This window comes from Danio rerio, chromosome 18 (assembly GCF_052040795.2).
Source record: "Danio rerio strain M-AB ecotype USA chromosome 18, GRCz13ab, whole genome shotgun sequence".
Classification (NCBI taxonomy): Eukaryota; Metazoa; Chordata; class Actinopteri; order Cypriniformes; family Danionidae; genus Danio; species Danio rerio.
This window is the reverse complement of record NC_141038.1, coordinates 9,799,270-9,820,989: the sequence shown is the minus strand read 5'-3', so window position 1 is coordinate 9,820,989 and position 21,720 is coordinate 9,799,270. Positions and strand designations below refer to the sequence as shown.

Sequence of the window (21,720 nt, the reverse complement as noted above, 5' to 3'; positions counted from 1 at the left end):
TGCCACTTAGGCTTGGGTGGGAATATGGTATACTGCGGTATCTAAAAATAGCAACGGTATCAGTTTCAATACCATTATACATCATAAAAAAACAATGCACTTATATATAAGACAAGGATTGAATATTAAATATAATTTAATTAATGCGTGGTTGTCAACATGGGACAGCGTGGAGGAGAAAGAGAGAGGTAGGGAAAGATGAATACAATTACTGCAGTTTGACAGTATTTCAGGTTTCGACTAAACAAGAAGGAAGAGGCAGTAAATACAGATGAAACAATTTGCAAATTGTACAACAAAAAGGGTTAAAAAAGGACAGTGTTTATCAGAAAACCTGTGCTGATGCAGTGACATATTACTTGGCAAACAAAATAATCTCTTTCCACTCAGTAGAAAAAAAGTCAAATTTGTTTAATTTTTGTTTACGTTTCTGCGCGAATACTGTTCTGGGGTGCGTTTCCCAAAACCATCGTTAGCCAACTAAGTTTGCAAGTTCTGTTGTTTCAAACATAGTTCATTAATATGCTGTTTTCAAAATCCATCGCTCAAATGAACATTAGCAAACTGCATCGCAAACTTGAGCACTTGAAACTACATCTCAGGAGCTGTAGTTACAAGCATAGTTCCTGGCTGTGTTCTATTCCCACTTATCCCCCCTATGCCCTATTCATTTAGAACATTCTAACATTCAGAGTAGAGCTGCATGATTCTGGCTAAAATGAGAATCACAGTTTTTTTGCCTAAATAAAGATTGTGATTTTCTCAGGATTCTGTAGATCACAGGTGTCAAACTCAGTTCCAAAAGAGTCGCAGCTCTGCACAGTTTAGTTCCAACCCAAATTAAACACACCTGATCAAACTAATTATTTAATTAATTATTAATTATTTACCACTTTATTAGCTGTTATTCACAGCATATGCAGGTTCTGTTCACTAAAGTAGACGCGCGCGCGTCTATCATTGGGTAGGGGGTACACCCAACTCTGTGATAACAGCTCACGGTCAGCAGCTCACATCACGTGTGTTTTTCCGGCCACGAATACAGCATTGTACAGCAGCATGAAGACAGAAATAACATTTTTAGGTGAATTATACCTTATAAATACAGAATGTGACTCTTTAACATCATTTGGAGGTGTCCATGTCACTGAGCAATGTATGTGAAACAATGAAAAGACTCGTGCAGCCGCCTTTTCTTCTCTCCTGAACTTGAAAAAATGAGTAAATAGACATTGCAAGCAAATTGCGCGATTTGAGCATTAAGTGATTTCCAATGACTATCTATTGTGTTGCACAGATGATGACATATTTATGCTCAACTTCGATTATCGAATCAAAAAATAGAATCGTCGATGCTGCCAAGCCCCCATGTCACGTTAGCTTGGCTTGCCAAGCGGGAAAAAAACATGCTTGTTGAAGTGCTTGTTAAACTGCAGACGCAGGAGACCCGTCGACAGAGCTTAAACCCTCTCCTCTTTCAATGAAGTCGCAGGTGTGGAAGTATTTTGGATTTCCAGTTAATTATGTTGACAACGTTCGTGTTGTCAACAAAAAAAAACACAGTTTGCAAGCTCTGCTATGTACGTATTACGGTTGGAATGATAGACGATGGGCGCATCGCGATCCTCCGCCCCACACCCGTTGCAAATCCGCTCACGAAAAATACACACTCAGGCCCTGTTTACACTGTCTTTGTTTTTAAATGGCATTTTAGAACGACAACGATCTACATCCACACTGGGGTGTAGCATTTCTGAGCAGCCCTCCTTCCTCACTACCGCTAAAAACGCACATCACGTGACCACACACACTCATTCACACACAGACACAGATTGTCATGTGCTCGAGACAGCGGGTCAAGGCAGTCAGCGGGTAAGTAGACTGCTTCCATCTTTTACTTTCACACAAGTACTTAGTCATTCTAGCGAACGCCTCAGATACTGTTGGCTGGTTCCTGTTGGTTGTGCGTCTTTTTTACCGACGCCATTATAACGACACAGATCACTGCCTATTCACGAGTCCCGCAGAAAAAAGTGATTGACAGGTGGTAATTATGTGTGTAACTTACCTTTATTCATTTACTGTATGATTTGTTTATGGGTAAAACAAAGACCATGCAAGTCAGGTAGTTTAAACGGTAGGCTACAAATAATTAATTCGTTATTAATTAATGAATTATTCATAATCGAAAATCAAATCGAATCGTGACTTTAGAATCGAAAATGTAATCGAATCGAGGATTTGTTGGATTGTGACACCCTTAATGACAATAATAACAAAATTTATGAGCCATAGTTTGATTTGTGATTAGATTAGTACTGATTTACTGGTGTTTTTGAGACATCTAGATGCAAGATGGCAAGATTTTTCTGAGCATTTGTGTTTGGTTTTGGTTTTTCAGTTTTATTTTGTCGTACTTTTGATGCGCTGCAGTAGTACTGTTGAATGAATGAGTGCATGTTCGACAGTAGGTGTTAAATGTTGATAGCAACTGTGATTTGGTACAGTGGAGCAACGTAAAAATACCTTTTTGTTTACCTTCTCACAAGAAGTCTCACATTTAACCACTTTAGTTGTACACTACAGGCGAGGCAGTGGCGCAGTAGGTAGTGCTGTCGCCTCACAGCAAGAAGGTCGCTGGGTCGCAGGTTCGAACCTTGGCTCAGTTGGCGTTTCTGTGTGGAGTTTGCATGTTCTCCCTGCCTTCGCGTGGGTTTCCTCCGGGTGCTCCAGTTTCCCCCACAGTCCAAAGACATGCGGTACAGGTGAATTGGGTAGGCTAAATTGTCCGTACTGTATGAGTGTGTGTGTGAATGTGTGTGTGGATGTTTCCCAGAGATGGGTTGCGGCTGGAAGGGCATCCGCTGCGTAAAAAACTTGCTGGATAAGTTGGTGGTTCATTACACTGTGGTGACCCCGGATTAATAAAGGGACTAAGCCGACAAGACAATGAATGAATGAGTTTTACACTACATGCATTTTTACACTTTGGACTACCTCACTAACAAGTTTAAGTTGGACATGCTGAAAACCCTTCATGGGCTGTTTACACCTGTATTTAGCACTGTTCCTTTGTCATTGGATTGACAAGCAAGCTTTTTTTCCAAAAATGGAGCTATGGATTGAAGTTTAGGCAGGATATTTATAGTACTTTTAGAATGATCTGATAGGCTAGATAATGATTAGCAATAAGGATCAGTGGAGTCGATCATATCACATGCTCCTCTCGAAATTAGTTTGTGAAACATCCCTAAATGAGGAGTTATTCATGTTTAACCAGCTTAAAGGATGCCTGTACTGTGTAAACAAGAATTCATGCCTTAATAATACTACTTCTATTTAATGCGATTATGTGTTGTTTATATACTTTTATAATATTTCTTTAAATTTACTTTCATTAAATATTTGATCATTTCTAGATTTAGTAACGCTTGTTGGTAGCCAAGTTCTGTGCGTTTGTATTTTACTGCAAATTTTTACAAGAGGGGCTTAAATAAAAACAGACACACAATCCAAACTACTCAGCATCATTGCTGAAGTATGAGATAATTCACTTTGTGTGTGTGTATGTGTGTGTGTGTGTGAGAGAGAGTGAATGAGATTGAATTCTGCTGCTTGAGTGGGAATTGTGCGCTGCATGTGTGTAAGGAGAGTTTCTATTTTTGTCATGTCACCATGACCTAGTATTTACAGTTGATTTCACCCTGCTGTGAATGTGCTTTCGTTAATCTCTCTCTCTCTGTCTCTCTCTCTCAATAACAGATGACGGAAGGGCGGAGATGTCAGGTCCATCTCCTGGATGACAGGAAACTGGAGCTCCTGGTACAGGTAAGGAAACACTTAATACTGATAATGCTGCAACGTGACCTAATTGTGATGATAGTGGTTTTAAAGTGTTTTTGGGTATTAGACTCGATTCACCAGCACAGTCCAGTATTAGGCTACTATGGACGGGAGAAAAAAATGTTTGATCGATGCATTGTGATTCTTTCCCTACTGAATCTAACTCTGTTCTCAAAAGTTGAGAATCGATCCTGTTTTCAAATAAGATTGTAACGGTGCAGACCAGCACGTGGTATAAACAGAAAAATAATAAGCTTTGACAGGCACATGTACAGTTGAAGTCAGATTTATTAGCTCTTCTGAATTATTAGCTCCCCTGTACTGTACATTTTTCCCCAAAATTCTGTTTAATGGAAAGAACAAATTTTCAACACATTTCTGAACATAATAGTATTAATCACTCATTTCTAATAACTGATTTATTTTATCTTTCCCATGATGACAGCACATAATATTTTACTAGATATTTTCAAGATACTAGTATTCAGTTTCAAGTTACATTTAAAGTCTTTACTTGGTTAATTAGGGTAACTAGGCAAGTAAGGGTAATTAGCAAGTCATTGTATAATGATGGTGGTTAGTTCTGTAGACAATCGAAAAATATTGCTTAAGGAGACTAATTCCAGTAAAAATAATTCTATGGTAATTTTTTTTTTTTTCTAAGTGTCTACCGAACATTTTGATGTATAAAAAAATAACTAAACTCTTACGTTCAAATACGTTCAAATCTTTTGCTGCCAAAGCAACTGCAGTATTTACTGTGGAAAACTTTTAACAAAAAATCCATCAGGGTGTTGTCTCTAGAAATTCATTTAAAAAGTAGTGCCCAGATGTGGGAACTAAATCAATTTCTAGCCACTTTTTCTAGGTTCACCTTATTACCTATAAGTGTGAACCATTAAATTTTGAAGCATACAGTTGAAGTCAGAATTATTAGCCCTCCTGTGAATTTTTTATTCTTTTTAAAATATTTCCCCAATCATGTTTAACAGAGCAAGGACATTTCAAAGTATGTCTGATAATATTTTTTCCTCTGAAGAAAGCCTTATTTGTTTTATTTCGGCTAGAATAAAAGCATTTGAAAAAAAAAAAAATTTATTATTAGCCCTTTAAGCAATATTTGTTTTTGATTGTCTACAGCAGTGGTCCTCAACCACCTGGCTGCAGACTGGTACTGGACCGTGGATCAATTGTAACAGCGCCGCACAAGAAATTATTTATTATTTTGTTTTATTTATTATCTGAGTCTGAACAATGTTTTATTTTGAAATATCTTTATTTTGAAAAATGACTGTATTCTTTTACTTACGTCTCGGTCACCTGAGCGCCAAAAATTAACCCACAAGCAGCAAAATGAGTTGGAAACAGACGTCTTTGGAAAGTTTCTTTGCTAAGGCGAAAAGGCCCAGTGAAGAACACAGGAACTTCAATAGATCTGCAAGCTATTAGTCAACAAATCAGGTGAATCCACCATGTCTGTGCAAGAAGATCAACTGCTTCAGATCGTACATGACAGCAGCCTTTTAGAGGCCCTTTGCAAGTTTGTTATTTCCAATTGAGGTGTGCGGCTTGCAGACACACCCAGTCGAATGAATCCTGCGAGCGCACCCCGAGTGTCGTGACAAGAACTGACCCATCAGCTTCATATTTTGTATGGAATATACACATTTTGGTAGACTAATTATCCCAGACAAACACAGAACACCCAAACACTGTGCTTTTTCATTTTCTCTATAAATAAAGCTTGTATCAGAGTGACAGCAATGTTTTGTCAGCTTTTGTCATCTTCTGAGAAAACGGTTGATGGTCACCTAGCAACTAACGAATCACCGCCTCCATCCCCCAGTCTGCGGGCTAGCATTGATCCATCCACAGTGATAAAAAGATTGGGGACCACTGGTCTGCAGAACAAACCACTGTAATACAATAACTTGCCTAATTACCCTAACTTGCCTAGTTAACCTAGTTAAGCCTATAAATGTCACTTCAGGATGAATACTAGTGTCATAAAAAAAACATCTAGTAAAATATTCTGTACTGTCATCATGGCGAAAATAAAATAAATCAGTTATTAGAAATGAGTTATTAAAACTATTATGATTAGAAATGTGTTGAAAAATAATTAATAATTCTAATAAAAGGCTAATAAATAATTCAGGAGGTCTAAAAGTTCTGATTTCAACTATATATTTATGTAAGTATAACTATATTGATGTATATAGCTATATTGAAGTGTAGTGTGAAGTATTAGTGGATGTTTTTGTGAAAGCCGTTTCAGATTTCCTCTCATTTCTCTGGGAAGGGAAATCCTCACTGTTCCTCAGAGACTTCATGAATGTCTTGTGGAAATAGGGGCTCTTCATCAGTTTGGGGTCATGTATGAGTTTGAGTGTTTACTTAGCGTGTAATACGACTCCTTTCTCGAATTTCATTGGCAAACAGAGCCTGTGATTAGCTTTGCTCTAACCTGACCGTAATCGTATGTGTGGCATATGTCCATCTCTCGAATGTCCTTTAAACATTAGTATCAGTAATTGTCAATCTGGCAGGTTGAGGTTCCCATAACAACCCAAACCAGCAGCCTGTCAAATCAGCCGTCAGCGGTCATGCATAAACACTCCATAAATCCTCCTATCAGAACGCAAACATCTTCTTTCGGGATGAGTTTAGTTTCCATAACAACCCTGTCTGAGTCCCATGCCCCATCAGACCTCAATATAAACAGAAACGTCTTCTCTGGACGGCTCGGTTTCCTCAACACTCACTCTCATATGAACTTTCTCAGGAAATCCCTAATCATGAAGTAAACACTGCTAGATTCGTGAAGTAGAACGTTGTGTTATTGTTTTCTCTTCTGTCCTGTGCTGTTATGTTTTATTCCTTTTCTATTTGTTTATATGTATTTTAGTTTTTATTAAAGTTTATTTTATTCTGTTTGATTCTGTTTATATAATTTTCTGAAATGTTTTAAATATTTAGATTTAGCTTTTATTTAATATTTTCATTTTCCATTTGTAATTTGAAGTTCTTTTGTCAGTTATTGTATAATTTTTTGTTTCTGTGTGTTTATTTTAAATACCTTTATTATATATTTGTTTGATTAAATTTTGGTCTGTTTGTATGATTTTCTATTATTTATCAAGTATTTTGAATTAACTTTTTAATATTAAATTTTTTTTTAATTTTAAGTGCTTTTGTCACATATTAGTAGTAGACAAGTCTTTTATTAAGTTTTTGCAGAAAAACTTTTTAACAGAGCAACTCAAACATATACAAGAACAAAGTACATGAAACAAAAAAAGTAGAAGATACAAGGTGAAATAATAATAATAAATGAATAAGTAAATAAATAAATAAATAAATAGTAAAATTAATAGAGTTATGGGTGGGGGGGAGCTTACAAATCAAGTATTTGGAATAAATCTGTTCTCAAAATATGACAGAAATGGTCTCCAAACTTTGAATAATATTTTATTTTTATAATAGTTTGTTGTTGTGTTAGTCACTTTAAGTTAATACTATTGGGTTATTTTTTTGTGCTTTTATTTTAATTATTATTTTTTATTTCAGCGTATTTATTTAAAATGTATTTACTTTATTTCTGTTATAGTGTGCTGTTGTTTTAGTAACTTTAAGCTAACATTAGTAAGTCATTTTAAGTGTTTTTATTCTCAATATTATTTTTTATTTCAGCGTATTTATTTAAAATGTATTTATTTTATTTTTGTTATAGTTTGTTGCTGTTTTAGTCACTTTAAATGAACATTAGTGAGTTATTTTAAGTGCTTTTATCTTTATTATAATTGTTTATATTTCAGGGTATTTCATTAGGATGTACTTATTTTATTTTTGTTATTTTTAGAGTCGTTTCAAGTTTATAATAGTAAATTTGCATTTTATTTTTTATCTCTTATTTTATTTTAAATATAATATTTTTCTGGGCGAGGCGGTGGCGCACTAGCTTGTGCTGTCGCCTCTCAGCAAGAAGATTTCTGGTTTGAGCCTCGGCTGGGTCAGTTGGCATTTCTGTGTGTAGTTTGCATGTTCTCCCCGCGTTTGCGTGGGCTTCCTCCGGGTGCTTTGGTTTTCCCCACAAGTCCAAAGGCGTGGTACAGGTGAATTGGGTAAACTAAATTGTCCATAAAGTATGAATGTGAATGAGTGTTTCACAGTGATGGGTTGCGGCTGGAAGGGCATCCGCTGCGTAAAAACGTGCTGGATAAGTTGGCGGTTCATTCCGCTGTGGTGATTAATAAAGCCGGAAAGAAAATGAATAAATGAACGAATTATATTTTTCTTATAAATCATTTTGATTCGGTTTGGATCTATTGGTTCTGTTTTGTACTTATTCTATCAATTTTGTTTTGGCCTCTTCTGATTTCATTCTGTTTTTCATTTTGTTCTATTAATATCTTTATTATTTTATGCTTTATTGTATTCTTCTTGTCTTTTCTTTCCTGCTCTCTTTCTCTCATGCCTGTCAGGTGCGATTAGCTGACCTGATTCCGCTAGACTCCAATCCAGTTGAAACTCCATCATAGTTGAAGAATTGTAATTTCTCTGCCTCCTTCATATCTCATTTTCCACACATTCTCTTTCTCTCCTCTAAATGCTAGTCGAGTTGATTGCAGTTGCAGTTTCGGTCTGATAAACGTAGAAGGAGATGAGGTGAGAGAGTCTTTTGCAATCAGGTAAGAGGATGAGGGAGAGAAAACGAAGGGATTTTCAGTAGATAAAGAAATGGATGAGGTAGTTGCATGAGAAAAAGATATTAGGCAGCGTGTCTTGTATTTGCTCAATCTCTCACCAGTTTATGATTTATTGAGCTGTTGCAGAAATGCTTATTCTGTAATCTTTACATATGTCCTGCTTCAGTCCTGAGATATTTGTTCTTTTGGCATCGGCTAAAATTTTCAGCCTGTTCTTTCTGACTCCTCTTTTCTCTTCCTCCTTGAGGGTGGATGTTCTGGAGAAGGTTGAGTAGGTTAATCGGACCATTGAGAATTCTGGTGTTATTCCAAGTTTTTTTTTCCCTGCACGTTCCTTAAGGAAGAGCACTTCTCTTTTTCTGTAAGAGCATCGTGTTGATGTGCCTTACAGGGACTTGATGATAAATAAATGTTGTTAATATTATTTATTATTGTATTATTTACAGGTCGTGCTAGATTTTTCTATTTCGTTAACTTCCATTCATAATCATGCAAATGGAAGACACTTTAAACTGTGTAACTTGAATGATTTTGTAGTCCTGTTAGAGACTCATCATTTGCAGGCTTATTTACATACATCAATGTTGAAAATGTAGTCAGTATAGCATTAGTAGAGGTGCATTTGTTTGTGTTCCCTTTTGTATTTTCTGTTGGCAGTATTGTCATGACTTAGGTTTATAAAAAGGTAGACAGTCATATAATAAACGCTGTCAGCAGTCTCGTTGGGATTTTTCTTTTTCATTTGGAAGCTGTATAAGCATCCTCTGTTTTTCAGCTGTCTAACTGCTGGTTAGCATCTCCCACCTGTCTCTCCACAGCATGCCATCATTTTGCGAGAGATGCGTGTTAACGTGTGTTTGTCATTTTCCGTGGTGAGTCAAAGCAGGTGTTGTTAGCGTGCGGTTCTCTCGTGTTCTAGCTCGGCTCTTCCTCTTGGCTATAATTTACACTGTCTGTCAGGAGCTCGCAAGTTTTGCAAGTGCATATTTGGTCATTTTAGAAAAAGACAGACCTTTGGAGTTAGGTTGATGACCGTGCGTTCAAACATAATTGCATATTATTGATACACCCTTTTTGGACATTTTAAGTCTATATAGATACATTGTATTGTGGCAAGCTTCCTGAAAAAAGAAATCCAAGATGATTATTAATGAAATTTTAATGATGGATGGGTGAAAACAAGGGTAGGATCCAAATACAGCTTTTATTTAGCTGTACTCAAAGAGGCAAGGTACAGGAGCAGATACAAAGAGTAATCTGTGTGACAGGCGAAAGGTCAAGGCAGGCGGCAGAACAAACATTAACATAAAATAAACAAATGTTCAAATAACACAGCTACACAACCCAGGAATGTAATGCACACTACAGTATGACAAGACTCAAGTTGCATCCGTAATCGCATACCCCCATACCATATAGTGCTTCACATGGAAAAAAAAACGTTTATGTCCACTAAGAAGAATGGAGATGCCGTTTGCTGGCAAAACCTCTGCAAAAAAATGGAGAGCAAATATGAACAAATGGAAGGACAGATTAAGGAAGGCTTTGAGGGATGCTGGGAAACCATATTTAAATCAAAGAGGAAAACAAAAAACGAAAAAAATCCACAGAAAGAGGAGTGCTAAACACCACAAAAACAGTTAACCAATCAAAATAAACCACATGCCATATATAATGAAGCTGTATCAGTATATATTTCCCTGCCAGAGTTTATTTGTTTATATATTTAATTATGATGGCGGAGGGCGAGAAGAGTTTAAAGTAGGAGCGCTACATCAACTTTTCTAAATAAATAACAAGGTGCACTATTGGAGCTATCTGAATAAACACTAGAGGTGATCAAAAGTTCAGAGACCCATCATGATAAAGATTTATTTTTTACTTATTTATTGTTAATAATTGATTGCTATTGCCTTACTGTAAGAGGGTCTACAAATTGTGCATTGTTCATACTGTATTTTCTGTTTTTAAATAATAATAATAATGATAAACTTGAAACAAATGCTTAATATTAACCTGAAGTTTCGGTTACTGTATTAAAACTAAGATAAAGGAGTCAGATCTGTAGTAGTCTAAAGTGATATGATAGTAGAGTTATACTGTTATTCCACACTAACTATCACAATAACTTTGTATTTTTAATACTGACACTGAAAAATGTTTATTTCCTTAGAATTGAGAAGCTTTTGTTGTCTATCTTCAAGTAAAATAAAATAAATATTATAATGTTCACAAAAAAATTAAAAAATCTTATTACTCAAGATTTGAAAATAAGGACTTCGTCTCAAGGCCTCGTTTATCTAGTACAAATGTGAATTCTAATATTTTATGATGTACATTGTTAGACACTACATAGTCTGCATTCTTAGTCAGAGCAACATGTTTTCTAACAGTGATAAATCCTCAATAAAAACACCAGAGTCGGGTGGTGTTGACATCATTCGTTGTGATGAAGAGATTTCTGTGATCTCGACCTGTTAAGACCTTACAGCGTGTGTTCTTGTCATCGCTCTTCCGTCCCGATCAGACACCCACTGTTTAACGATATTAAATCACATCAGTCCGGATATTCCTCCTCAAGGCCACACGCGCTATCACACGCTCCTCCATGTGGAAACATATGTCTGCGATTTGCATCAGTCTCACTAAGTGTAATGGCAGAGAGGAGATGATAACCGTCCCACATTAAATCTGTTTAAACCATACAGCGCTTATATTGAAGGCACACTAACGCACACTAACAGGATATTAATACTGCTTCTTTCCTTCTTATCTGGACGTTTCAAAGACTCTTAATACATTAATATATCAGTAACTGCCATAATCGAGTGTTGAGGCTAAACAGAGACGGAAAGAGATGATATACTGTCCTTATTCTTTAAAGGGATAGTTCACCCAAATTGAAAATTCCATCATCATGTACTCACCCCTTACGTCTTTGAGATTTTTTTTATATCAAATTGTGATTATTTTACAATCAGTAGGCATTGAAAAATACATGTAATAAACAACATACAGAAATACAGAAGGTTGTTAAATACTAATATCATTAATAATGCCAACAATAATAATAGTTAAAGTAAAAAGGAAAAACTAAAGAATAAATGACATATTAGGGCTGGGTGTTATTGCTATTGCAAAAAAAATTACCATGATGTTTCATATTATTCGCTATCAATTACAGAATATTTTTAACAATATATTTAGGACTATTAGGATTTTTTTATTTAACCACTTTATTTCAATTACTAAACCATTAACATGGCTGTGATGCACAAAAAAAGAAACCAAAAAGCCACTCTGGCAAGATCCTTACATCCGTTTTATTTACAGTCTCCTCACTGCTGCTATACGCCACTCGTTTTCACATGTGTTGTTATTCTGATCTGAAGTAACGAGCGCGAGCGCGTGGTTTCCTTTACCATTTTCTATGGTGTCTCTCGTAACTAGGCGACTGTTTTCTCAGAGGATGACAAACGGACAAATGCTGCAGCTCCGATGCAAGTTTATGGAGAAAAGTAAAAAGCACTGCAGTGCGGCATTCTGGAAAAGTTGTACAAGTCGTGCGCCTCCATTGGAAATGACAAAACTTACACCCTAAGCTTGTTGGCATTCTTTCCAAAGTGCTTAGCAGCCACATTTTAATAAAACTATTGTGCTTCATACTGAATCTTCATAATAAAGTTTTTTTTATTATTATTGACAATGGTGTTAAGTCAATAAATATCGATACAGATATTATCGGCCAGCCCTGACAGAGAACTTCTTTCAGATCTTTATGATTTTCTTTCTTCTGTTACACACAACAGTAGATATTTTGAAAAATGCTGGCAACCTGTAACCATTGACTTCCATGGAATTGTTTTTCATGCAGTCGTTTCAGCTTGCTTTAAAAAATCTTCTTTTTTGTTGAAATTAAACTTGAGGAAAGAAACTCATTCATTCATTTATTTTCTTTTTGGCTGAGTCTGTTTATTAATTTGGGGTCACCACAGCGGATTGAACCGCCAACTTATCCAGCACGTTTTTACGCAGCGAATGCCCTTCCAGCCGCAACCCGTCTCTGGGAAACATCCACACACTCATTCACACACACTCATACACTACGGAAAATTTAGCCTACCCAATTCACCTGTACCGCATGTCTTTGGACTGTCGAGGAATCTGGAGCAGCCGGAGGAAACCCACGCGAACTCAGGGAGAACATGCAAACTTCATACAGAAATGCCAACTAACCCAGCCGAGGCTCAAACCAGCGACCTTCTTGCTGTAAAGCAAGGCGATAGACTACAAAAAAATGCTTTTCTTGCTTGGATTGTTTTGGCTTCTTTCAAGTCCAAATATTATAAATATAATATTATATATTGACTTTTTATCAAGAAGCACTTTCTAGGCAAGCAAAACATATTGTGTATGGAAGTCAATGGTTACAGGTACACTGTAAAAAATTATTTTCTTACTTACATTTTTTTGTGTTGTTTCTAGTCCAAATACCTAAAAATTGATCAAAATTATGTTGTTTTTCCTTTTGACATTAGATTATTTTGCTCACCCCATTGGCAGATTATTTTGCTTGTTTTAAGGAAAAACTAACTTAATTTTTGATTTAATAATTTTTAGGTATTTGGACTAGAACCAACACAAAAATCTAATTAAGAAAATAATTTTTTCCACCTATAGTTATTTACTTCCATAGAATTTGTTTTTCATGCAGTGGTTTTCAGATTTCTTCAAAATATCTCTTTTTTGTTGTATAACTGTCAAACTGAAGAAACTCATAAAGGTATGAAACCACTTCATTTTTGGGTGAACTCTCCCTTTTGCAGGGTATTCACGGGGTCCTAAAAAGTCTTAAAATATCTTAAATTTAAAAAACGAAATTTTAGGCCTTAAAAAGTCTTACATTTGACTTGGTGAAACCTGCAGAAACCCTTTTTAAAGAAAATGGACTAAGAATTTAGTTTGAGCGTTTTTATTTTCTTAAATGCACAAACATTCACACACACAAACATACACCACCACAAATGCATCCAGATTGAAGATTGTGGTCATATTAAACCCACTTCCTCTCCTTACCCACACTTACACACTCGCTTTGGCTAATTGAGGAAGTGAGCTGTTTCACACCGCATTGCCTTGAATGATGAGATTAAATGTGCCAATTGATTGATGCGGCACAGAGATGCAGGCCTCACCTGCAGAACCACAGGCCAACTGGCTTAAAAGATACTGACTGTTTCATTTGCGTGAGTAACCGCAATTTTTAACAGCATCAAAGATAAAGAAATATCTAAAACAAGATGTCTTGCTGGAAGCTAAAAGCTGAGGTTTTTCGAGATGTTAGGGAGCGTGGTGAATCAGAGAGGACTGTAATTGTAGTCTCAGCAGACAGAGAGGTTTTTTAAAGCTGTATAATGATGCTCTGATCCAAAACCCAGTGGTTTTGCTGTCTATATAGGCAACTACCTTTTAAGGCAGTATGCTAACTCAAATGGGACTTGACTTTTTAGGATGATTTGAGACACTATGCACTAGGGCTGCACAGTACTGGACAAATCTAACATTGCAATACTTTTTTATTCTGCGATATACAGTTGAAGTCAGAAATATTAGCTCCCTTGAATTATTAGCCCCCTGTTTATTTTTCCCCAATTTCTGTTTAAGGGAGAGATGATTTTTTCCACACATTTCTAAACATAACAGTTTTAATAACTCATTTCTGATAACGGATTTATTTTATCTTTGTCATGATGACAGTAAATAATATTTACATACGACACTTTTATACAGCTTAAAGTGACATCAACTAGGTTATTATCTTAACTGGGCAGGTTAGGGTAATTAGGCAAGTTATTGTATAACGATGTTTTGTTCTGTAGACTATCGAAAAAATATATAACTTTAAGGGGCTAATAATTTTGTCCTTAAAATGTTTTTTTTTAATTAAAAACTGCTTTAACTCTAGCCAATATAAAACAAAAAAGACTTTCTCCAGAAGAAAAAATATTGTCAGACATACTGTGAACATGTCTTTGCTCTGTTAAACAGCTTTTTGTAAATATTTAAAAATCAAAAAAAAAATCAAAGGGGGGCTAATAATTCTGACTTCAGCTGTTTATTGCGAAATGAATACAATTTAACTATATGTGTTGAATAACTATTTAAAAATAATTTGTCATTTTAGATTGATTAGGGTGATTTTGTAAGGGAGCACATATGCATAAAATATAAGAAACTATGTACAAGCATAGATGAATACAATAAAGAAAAAGATACAAATGAAATAAACAGCGATGGATTGTTTTCTGAGGAGTCGAACTGTATTCTGGTATAAAAACCAAATGTAAAATAATACTGCTTCATTTTATCAGCAATTCAATTGTTATTGATTTGAAAAGTTACAAATGGTACAGTATCTTAGGCCTGAATGCTTTTAAAACCTTCACAGAGTCACAGGCCTCAAAAAACATCTTTATTATTTTATCATTATTATGTTATATAATTATAATACAGACTCAATATTATGTATATTCGCAATGTAAATATTGCGAATGATCACATTGCGATATTGATGCTGAAACGATATATTGTGCAGCCCTACTCTGCATAGGTTGTAATTCCTCTCACCACAGGAATAGGGAGCAGCAAATGACATGATAGTGGATTCTAGCTGGCTTACAGATCCATTAGAAACTTCAGTTAAAGGGATAGTTCACTCAAAAATGGACATTTACTCAATGTTTACATTTTATTAAAAAAGTCAAATATTTAAAATATTTATTAATATTTATTTAAATATATATTTATTTACATATTTAAATAAAAAATGTATTTGAATGAATGAATGAATGAATGAATGAAAATATTGACATGAATAAAAACTTACTATCAGACTGCACTTCAGGTTATGTCTGTATGACGCTGAAGAAAAACTGACACTGTTATATTTTACTTTTCAGCTATATATGAACACAAGTTCAGTGGATGACATTCATTCATTTTCTTTTTGGCTTAGTCCATTTATTAATCAGGGGTCACCGGATGCCCTTCCAGCTGCAAAAATGTAAAACAACACTAAATATTCTTTACAGTATAAATTTGCTAAAAATAAAGCCGTTTCTTGGCCCTGAATGCTTTAAACTTACTAGGAACATACACTCACCGACCACTTTATTAGCTACACAATACTGGGTTGGACCCCCTTTTGCCGATTCAACAAGGTACTGGAAATATTCCTCAGAGATTATGGTCCATATTGACATGATAGCATCACACAGTTGCTGCAGACCACCACCACCATCCTTAATACAAGGCAGGATGGATCCATGTTTTCATGTTTTTGACACCAAATTCTGACCCTACCATCCGAATGTCTCAGAAATCGAGACTCATCAGACCAGGCAAAGTTTTTCCAATCTTCTATTGTCCATTTTTGGTGAGCCTTTGCAAATTGTAGCCTCAGTTTCCTGTTCTTAGCTAACAGGAGTGGCACCCGTGTGTTCTTCTGCTGCTGTAGAGCATCTGTCTCAAGGTTGGAGGTGTTCAGAGATGCTCTTCTGCTTACCTCAGTTGTAACGAGTGGTTATTTGAGTTACTGTTGCTTTTCTATCAGCTCGAACCAGTCTGGCCATTCTCCTCTGACCTCTGGCATCAACGAGGCATTTGAACCCACAGAACTGCCGCTCACTGTATATTTTCTCTTTTTCGGACCATTCTCTGTAAACCCTAGCGATGGTTGTTCATGAAAACCCCAGTAGATCAGCAGTTTCTGAAAAACTCAAACCAGCCCATTTGGCATCAGCAACCATGCCACATTCAAAGTCACTTCAATCTCTTTTCTTCCCCATTCTGATGCTCAGTATGAATCAGATCTTCTTGACCATGTCTACATGCCTAAATGCATTGAGTTGCTGCCAGGTGATTGGCTGATTAGAAATTTGCATTAACACACCTTTGGACAGGTGTGCCTAATAAAGTGGCCGGTAAGAGTATGCATGCCTTTAAAACATGTGCACGGGATAAACTTTAAACACTCTGTTATGGTTTAACTTTCTGTAATTAATCCACAAATTACATCTATTCCAAATCATGGCGCCTGATTAACTGGGATGCCTACTTGACATCGCACATCCTGACTGACAGGAAAGTACCTTTAGCTGCTTTCTAGGTAGACAGTTTACTGGGATTTAAACACTACCTCGGGTAAAGCCTTATAAAGAAGATGTGCATTATATTTAGCACGTTAAAACACACAGCAAAGGTAAGGAAAACCTAGTGTCTTTCGCATTTGTCTTCATTATTTCTGTCTGTAAGCAGAGGTTGAGGCTGTCATTGTACTTTTGCTCCATATTTTACTGTGCTATTTTTAGGTGTGTGGGTGGGCTGGCTCTCTTATAAAGAGTGTTGTTGCTTTAGTGTGTGTGTGTGCGTGCGTGTGTATGTGTGTGTGTGTACTTGATTTAAAATGGTTTGTGTTGAAACTGAAACGGTAATTAAAGTGTTTTGAACACAAACAGTGTTTGTGCACATTTTGTTTAATAGATTTGACTCTTTTGATCTCTTTCATGCTCCTTTCAGTGCGTTTTACTATTGTACTATTTGAAGGGTTTAATTATTAAAGTAAGAACCCTGGGTATCAAGACTTGTAGGCTCTAATATAATGCAAATGATGTTTCTTTATGAAATATGTTGAAAAAAACATGATAGATTTACATTGTTTAAAAACAAATCCACATCATTTTATACATACTTTTGGGTGCCGGCATTATTTTCAATGATGTCCAAGTTTTGCACATGCACTGCCGCTCTTTATGTATTTCTATTGTAAAGGCAGCACATCTGGGAGTTGTAACGATTCACCTGACTCACGATTCGATATGGTTCACGATACTAATCTCATGATTCACAATTTTGTCACCATTTTTAACAAAATGATTTGAAACAAATTTGAGGTGAACATTTTTTTCCCTTTTTCATCCCTTTAATTTTTTTCTTAAATGCTGCACATTTTTTATTTGCATAATACATTGTTTTTTTCTGCCATTACTAAATTGCTATTTTAAAAACAAGTCACATAAACTTGAACTGATTTTTGACCAAATTTTTAAATACATTTGACAAATCTAAGACCTCAAACATTTGACTGTACATACCAACACATTCATTATTATACATGTGTACACTAATAAACTCTGAATGTGTTTATAGTGAAAGTTAAATGTGTTCTATTCAGTGAGAGTTGTGTTTGGATGTTGGTCACTTGGTAAGTACATTGATGTCCCAGGACGTCAACGCTCAAAAGCCAATGACACACCCATGGTTTACCACACATTGGCTCTGACACAAGGAAAGCCCCAAGCTTGCAGAATCAAAGACCAAGTGACAACTGGAGTGTCTCTCCATTTTCTGGGTGTGTGTCAATGCTGTTAAGTCGAAAACCTCCATAGCTCTTTGTAACACTATAGTTTAAAAAGCGATTAGTTGCTTTAATTTATTAAGCGTGTAAACCCATTGCCTTAAATGCTACAAGTTGTTTTTTCTTTTAAAAAAAAGTCAGTAAACCCATTGACTTAACTTATGGAATTATGCACAGTTTGTTTACTTAACAGTTATAAGGCAACAAGTTTGCTCTCTTTTTTAAAGTAAAGTCAACTAATCCTTTTTACAGTAGACTCTTACCATCAACATTAGACTTTTAGGGCTCTATCATACACCCGGCGCAATGCGACACAAGGTGCGACTCAATTGTTGTTTGCTAGTTTCAGCTCGGCGGAAGAGTCATTTTGACATGTTGCACCATGCTGTTTAAAAAATGGCAAATGCATTTGCGCTCATATGTGCGCCCATAGGCGTTGTGGTCTAAAAAAGGAGGTGTGTTAAGGCGCATTGCTGGAACGTTGCTATTTTGAGGAAGTCTATTGAAGTTTATTCATGACAATTTGCTTTTGTGTAATGTTATTATTAGTAATAGTATTATTTATTATATGCGTATTTATATATGTTTTTATTAAAAACAATCTTAAAAACTGTTAATTTATTCGTTTACTGGAAATTAGAACTGAATTTAGAAATAGTTTTAAAAACAAATCTTTGCGCTTAACAAAAATTAATTATGTAAGGTAATGGATGTCTGTGCGTACAACACGTTTCCTTATCCACGGAAGAGAGTGAAAGTAAAAGTAAAGAATGAGGAGGCTCATTCTCTCAACACGCAACTCAAGACCCAAGGTACTACAACAGCAGAAACAATAAATGAAGAATTTATAACCTAAAAAGCCCCAAAAGTGGAAAAAAATAAGAAGAAAGAATATAAACTATTACATTGACATCAAAATAAGAGCAATGACCTAGAAAGCAACACTAAAAAAGTTTTAAAAGATTATCCAGAGATAATCTATCTATCTAAAAAGTAAGGAGTAAATAGGAAAACCATACCTTTAATATGCAAACAGGAAATATGTGCACAATATTCATGACAAAATAATTTTTGGAATCAAAAGACTACCATCAAAAGTGACCTCTTTTGCACTAAATAACAGGTTGAACTTGAGTCGTTTCTAAAATTTTGTGCTCTTTAATATCAAGCATCTTTCATTTCTTAGAGGTCTTTCTTTGATTTAGCATGTTCTATATTTCTCTTTCTCTCCAGGTGAATATCAGTGCCTATACTATTGCCTATAAATACTACATACAGTATAATATTCAGGTCTGGACTCTGTGGAGGCCATTTCATGACTGTCTGTGTTTCATCAGCTGTTTTTCTCTATGATTTCGTCAGATAATCAGTGTGTTTGGGATCATTGTCATGCTGGAAAATAAAACCATTACAAATTAGGCGCTTTCTAGTAGGAACTACATGATGAATTAAAACTTGTCTGAACTTTTTAGCATTTACAATCCTATCAATTCGGGCAGTATTAATAATAACAACTCTGGCAGGAACTCCAGTATTTTTCATTCATTCTTCAATCTCATCATTCTCTAACTATTTTTTTCATTTGTTTTAAACAATTAGACACAAAATAATCCAACTAATACTTGTATTGTTCTGGTCAAATACATTCACTAAAACAACACATGTAACTGGGGGCCTTAAAGGTGCAGTAGGTGATTGTCTTCAGAAACATTTATGTTGTGCTGGTTGAAAGTCTCTTCACAGTCCAATGGTAATGATTACAGTAAATGATCTAAATGTGTTTATATGTATTTTTATATTCTGGGTAAAGCATAAAACTAAAAAATGTTCATCCAATTAAATAGAGTCGCACCGACATCTCCCATTATTCCGATAAGCAGGTCAGACTGTCTGTCAGCATATGTAGATTCGGACTTCTGCGCATCTGTTCACGCAGATCTGCCATTAGGGCGTGCCTGTCTGCATCACAAACGCATGTGCGCGAACGAGCTGCGGGCCGCTCGCCGATGCTGAGTCGGAGCTGTGGCGCCGAAGGACAGACGAGCTCGGTCCGATTACTATAAAGTCAGGCGCGAGTATAATTCGCCCTTAAAGCGGCCGCGTTGTCACGAGACGGATCGGGAGAAATCTAATGCTGAATTGAAACTTTAAAAAACCTGAATCAATATTGGAGTTACTTTAGCACGCTGGAGGAAGGACGACACCATGGCTGATGTATTACTGTTAGACAGGTAATGTTGTTTTAAAACTTAGTCAGGCTAAGCTTATGTTAGATTGTGTTGTTATGAATGACTTGTATGCACAGACGTGTTGTTCAGCCACTGAAATCTCCCTGTGAAAGATTGATGTGGTTATTTTCAGTTTCATAAGGTCCTTTAACAGCATCTATAGAGTAGATTTATATTTAGTATATTTTTATAAAAAAACATCAGTAAATAGCGCTATTCCGCCAAACTGCTTTATTGAGCTGAAGTTGCTTTTATATTCACATTGGGTCATTTTTGAACAATGACAGTCTTCCTATACTGTTTACCATGCTACTCTGAATATTCGCTCTGAAATAGCATGTAAGTGTGGCAAAGTAATAAATGTAATTCCTGCACGGCGCTGGCACTAACTTAACTGGCGAATGACATGAACTAGTGGGTTGTCTATCTGCTGTTGTGACGCGGTGTGCGCGCGCTCGCGATTTCAGGGGGTGTGGCTTTGAATCACAGTCCCTCCCCACCGTCCAAAGATAATATGCTAAGCGGTTAGCATTTTGGCAGATCACCTACTGCACCTTTAAGTGGGTTGCACACCAGATGCGCCACTCAGAACAAGTATCGCACACCAGACCCGCACATTCGAATGTTATTTAGTTTAAAAGTATTCAGATGGCACGGATCTGTAGCACGGCAGAAATATAAACCGTGTCGTGAGTCATAACTAGGCACCGTAGATTCTAAAATGCATGGCGCTGCGTGGTACATTGAGCCGCGTCACATCGGCACATCCGATGTGCGACCACCTGAAGACTTTCGCACATTACTGTATATTCTGAAAGCCTGTTTGTTCTGCTTTCACCCATGAACATTGCTTGAGCACTAGACTTAGCCTGTTCCACAATTTCATTATTTCACTAAACTTTATTTTTTGGTCCTAAAAGCAATTATACAGCAGTGTGAGCAGTGTTTAAACGTTATTTGTGCAGCAAATCATGATGCAACACACACAGACTGCAGACACCCAGAGCCGGCATGAAATTGCAGAGTCACTGCAGCGCATCAATACTCATCAGAATACAACACTCACAGCCTGCCAGCTCCCTGACCTTGTGTTTTTGTGTGTGTGTTTGGGTGTGTATACATTCTCTTTCATGATAAAAACTAACATCTGTTATTTCTATCTCTTTTAGCCCAAACTAATGGCGAAGGATCTTCTAGACCTGGTGGCGTCCCATTTCAACCTGAAGGAGAAGGAATATTTTGGAATCTCTTATGTAGATGAGACGTACGTATACCCCATATTTGTCAACATTGGGATGTAAAAATATGCGATACCTTCCCTTCAAGAATGCCCAGATCTATAATGAAAGCGTTGGATTACTTACATACCTGTTTATGCTCATTTAAGACAAAATTAGTTGTGTTTTTAAAAAAACACACCACACTCACAAATAATGATTACTGCTGCTTGTTCAAACTATCTGTTTAAAATGAGCTGAAACCACACCGTTCTTTTAAGTTCTTTGGCCTATTTATTTGTTTTTTG

At 36.1% G+C, this 21,720-nt stretch overlaps 1 protein-coding gene across 35 annotated transcripts in view; it reads left to right on the top strand.

The window, feature by feature from the left end:
* The window catches only part of frmd4a (FERM domain containing 4A), a 301,811-nt gene that overhangs the window by 213,238 nt on the left and 66,853 nt on the right, over positions 1-21,720 (top strand). For all 35 annotated transcript variants that reach the window (XM_087292261.1, XM_087292267.1, XM_087292258.1 and 32 more), the window contains 2 exons: positions 3,763-3,828; positions 21,365-21,459. In XM_087292261.1, the coding sequence (XP_087148387.1) occupies positions 3,763-3,828; positions 21,365-21,459 (161 nt within the window). Of the gene's footprint in view, positions 1-3,762; positions 3,829-21,364; positions 21,460-21,720 lie in introns of those variants that run through there.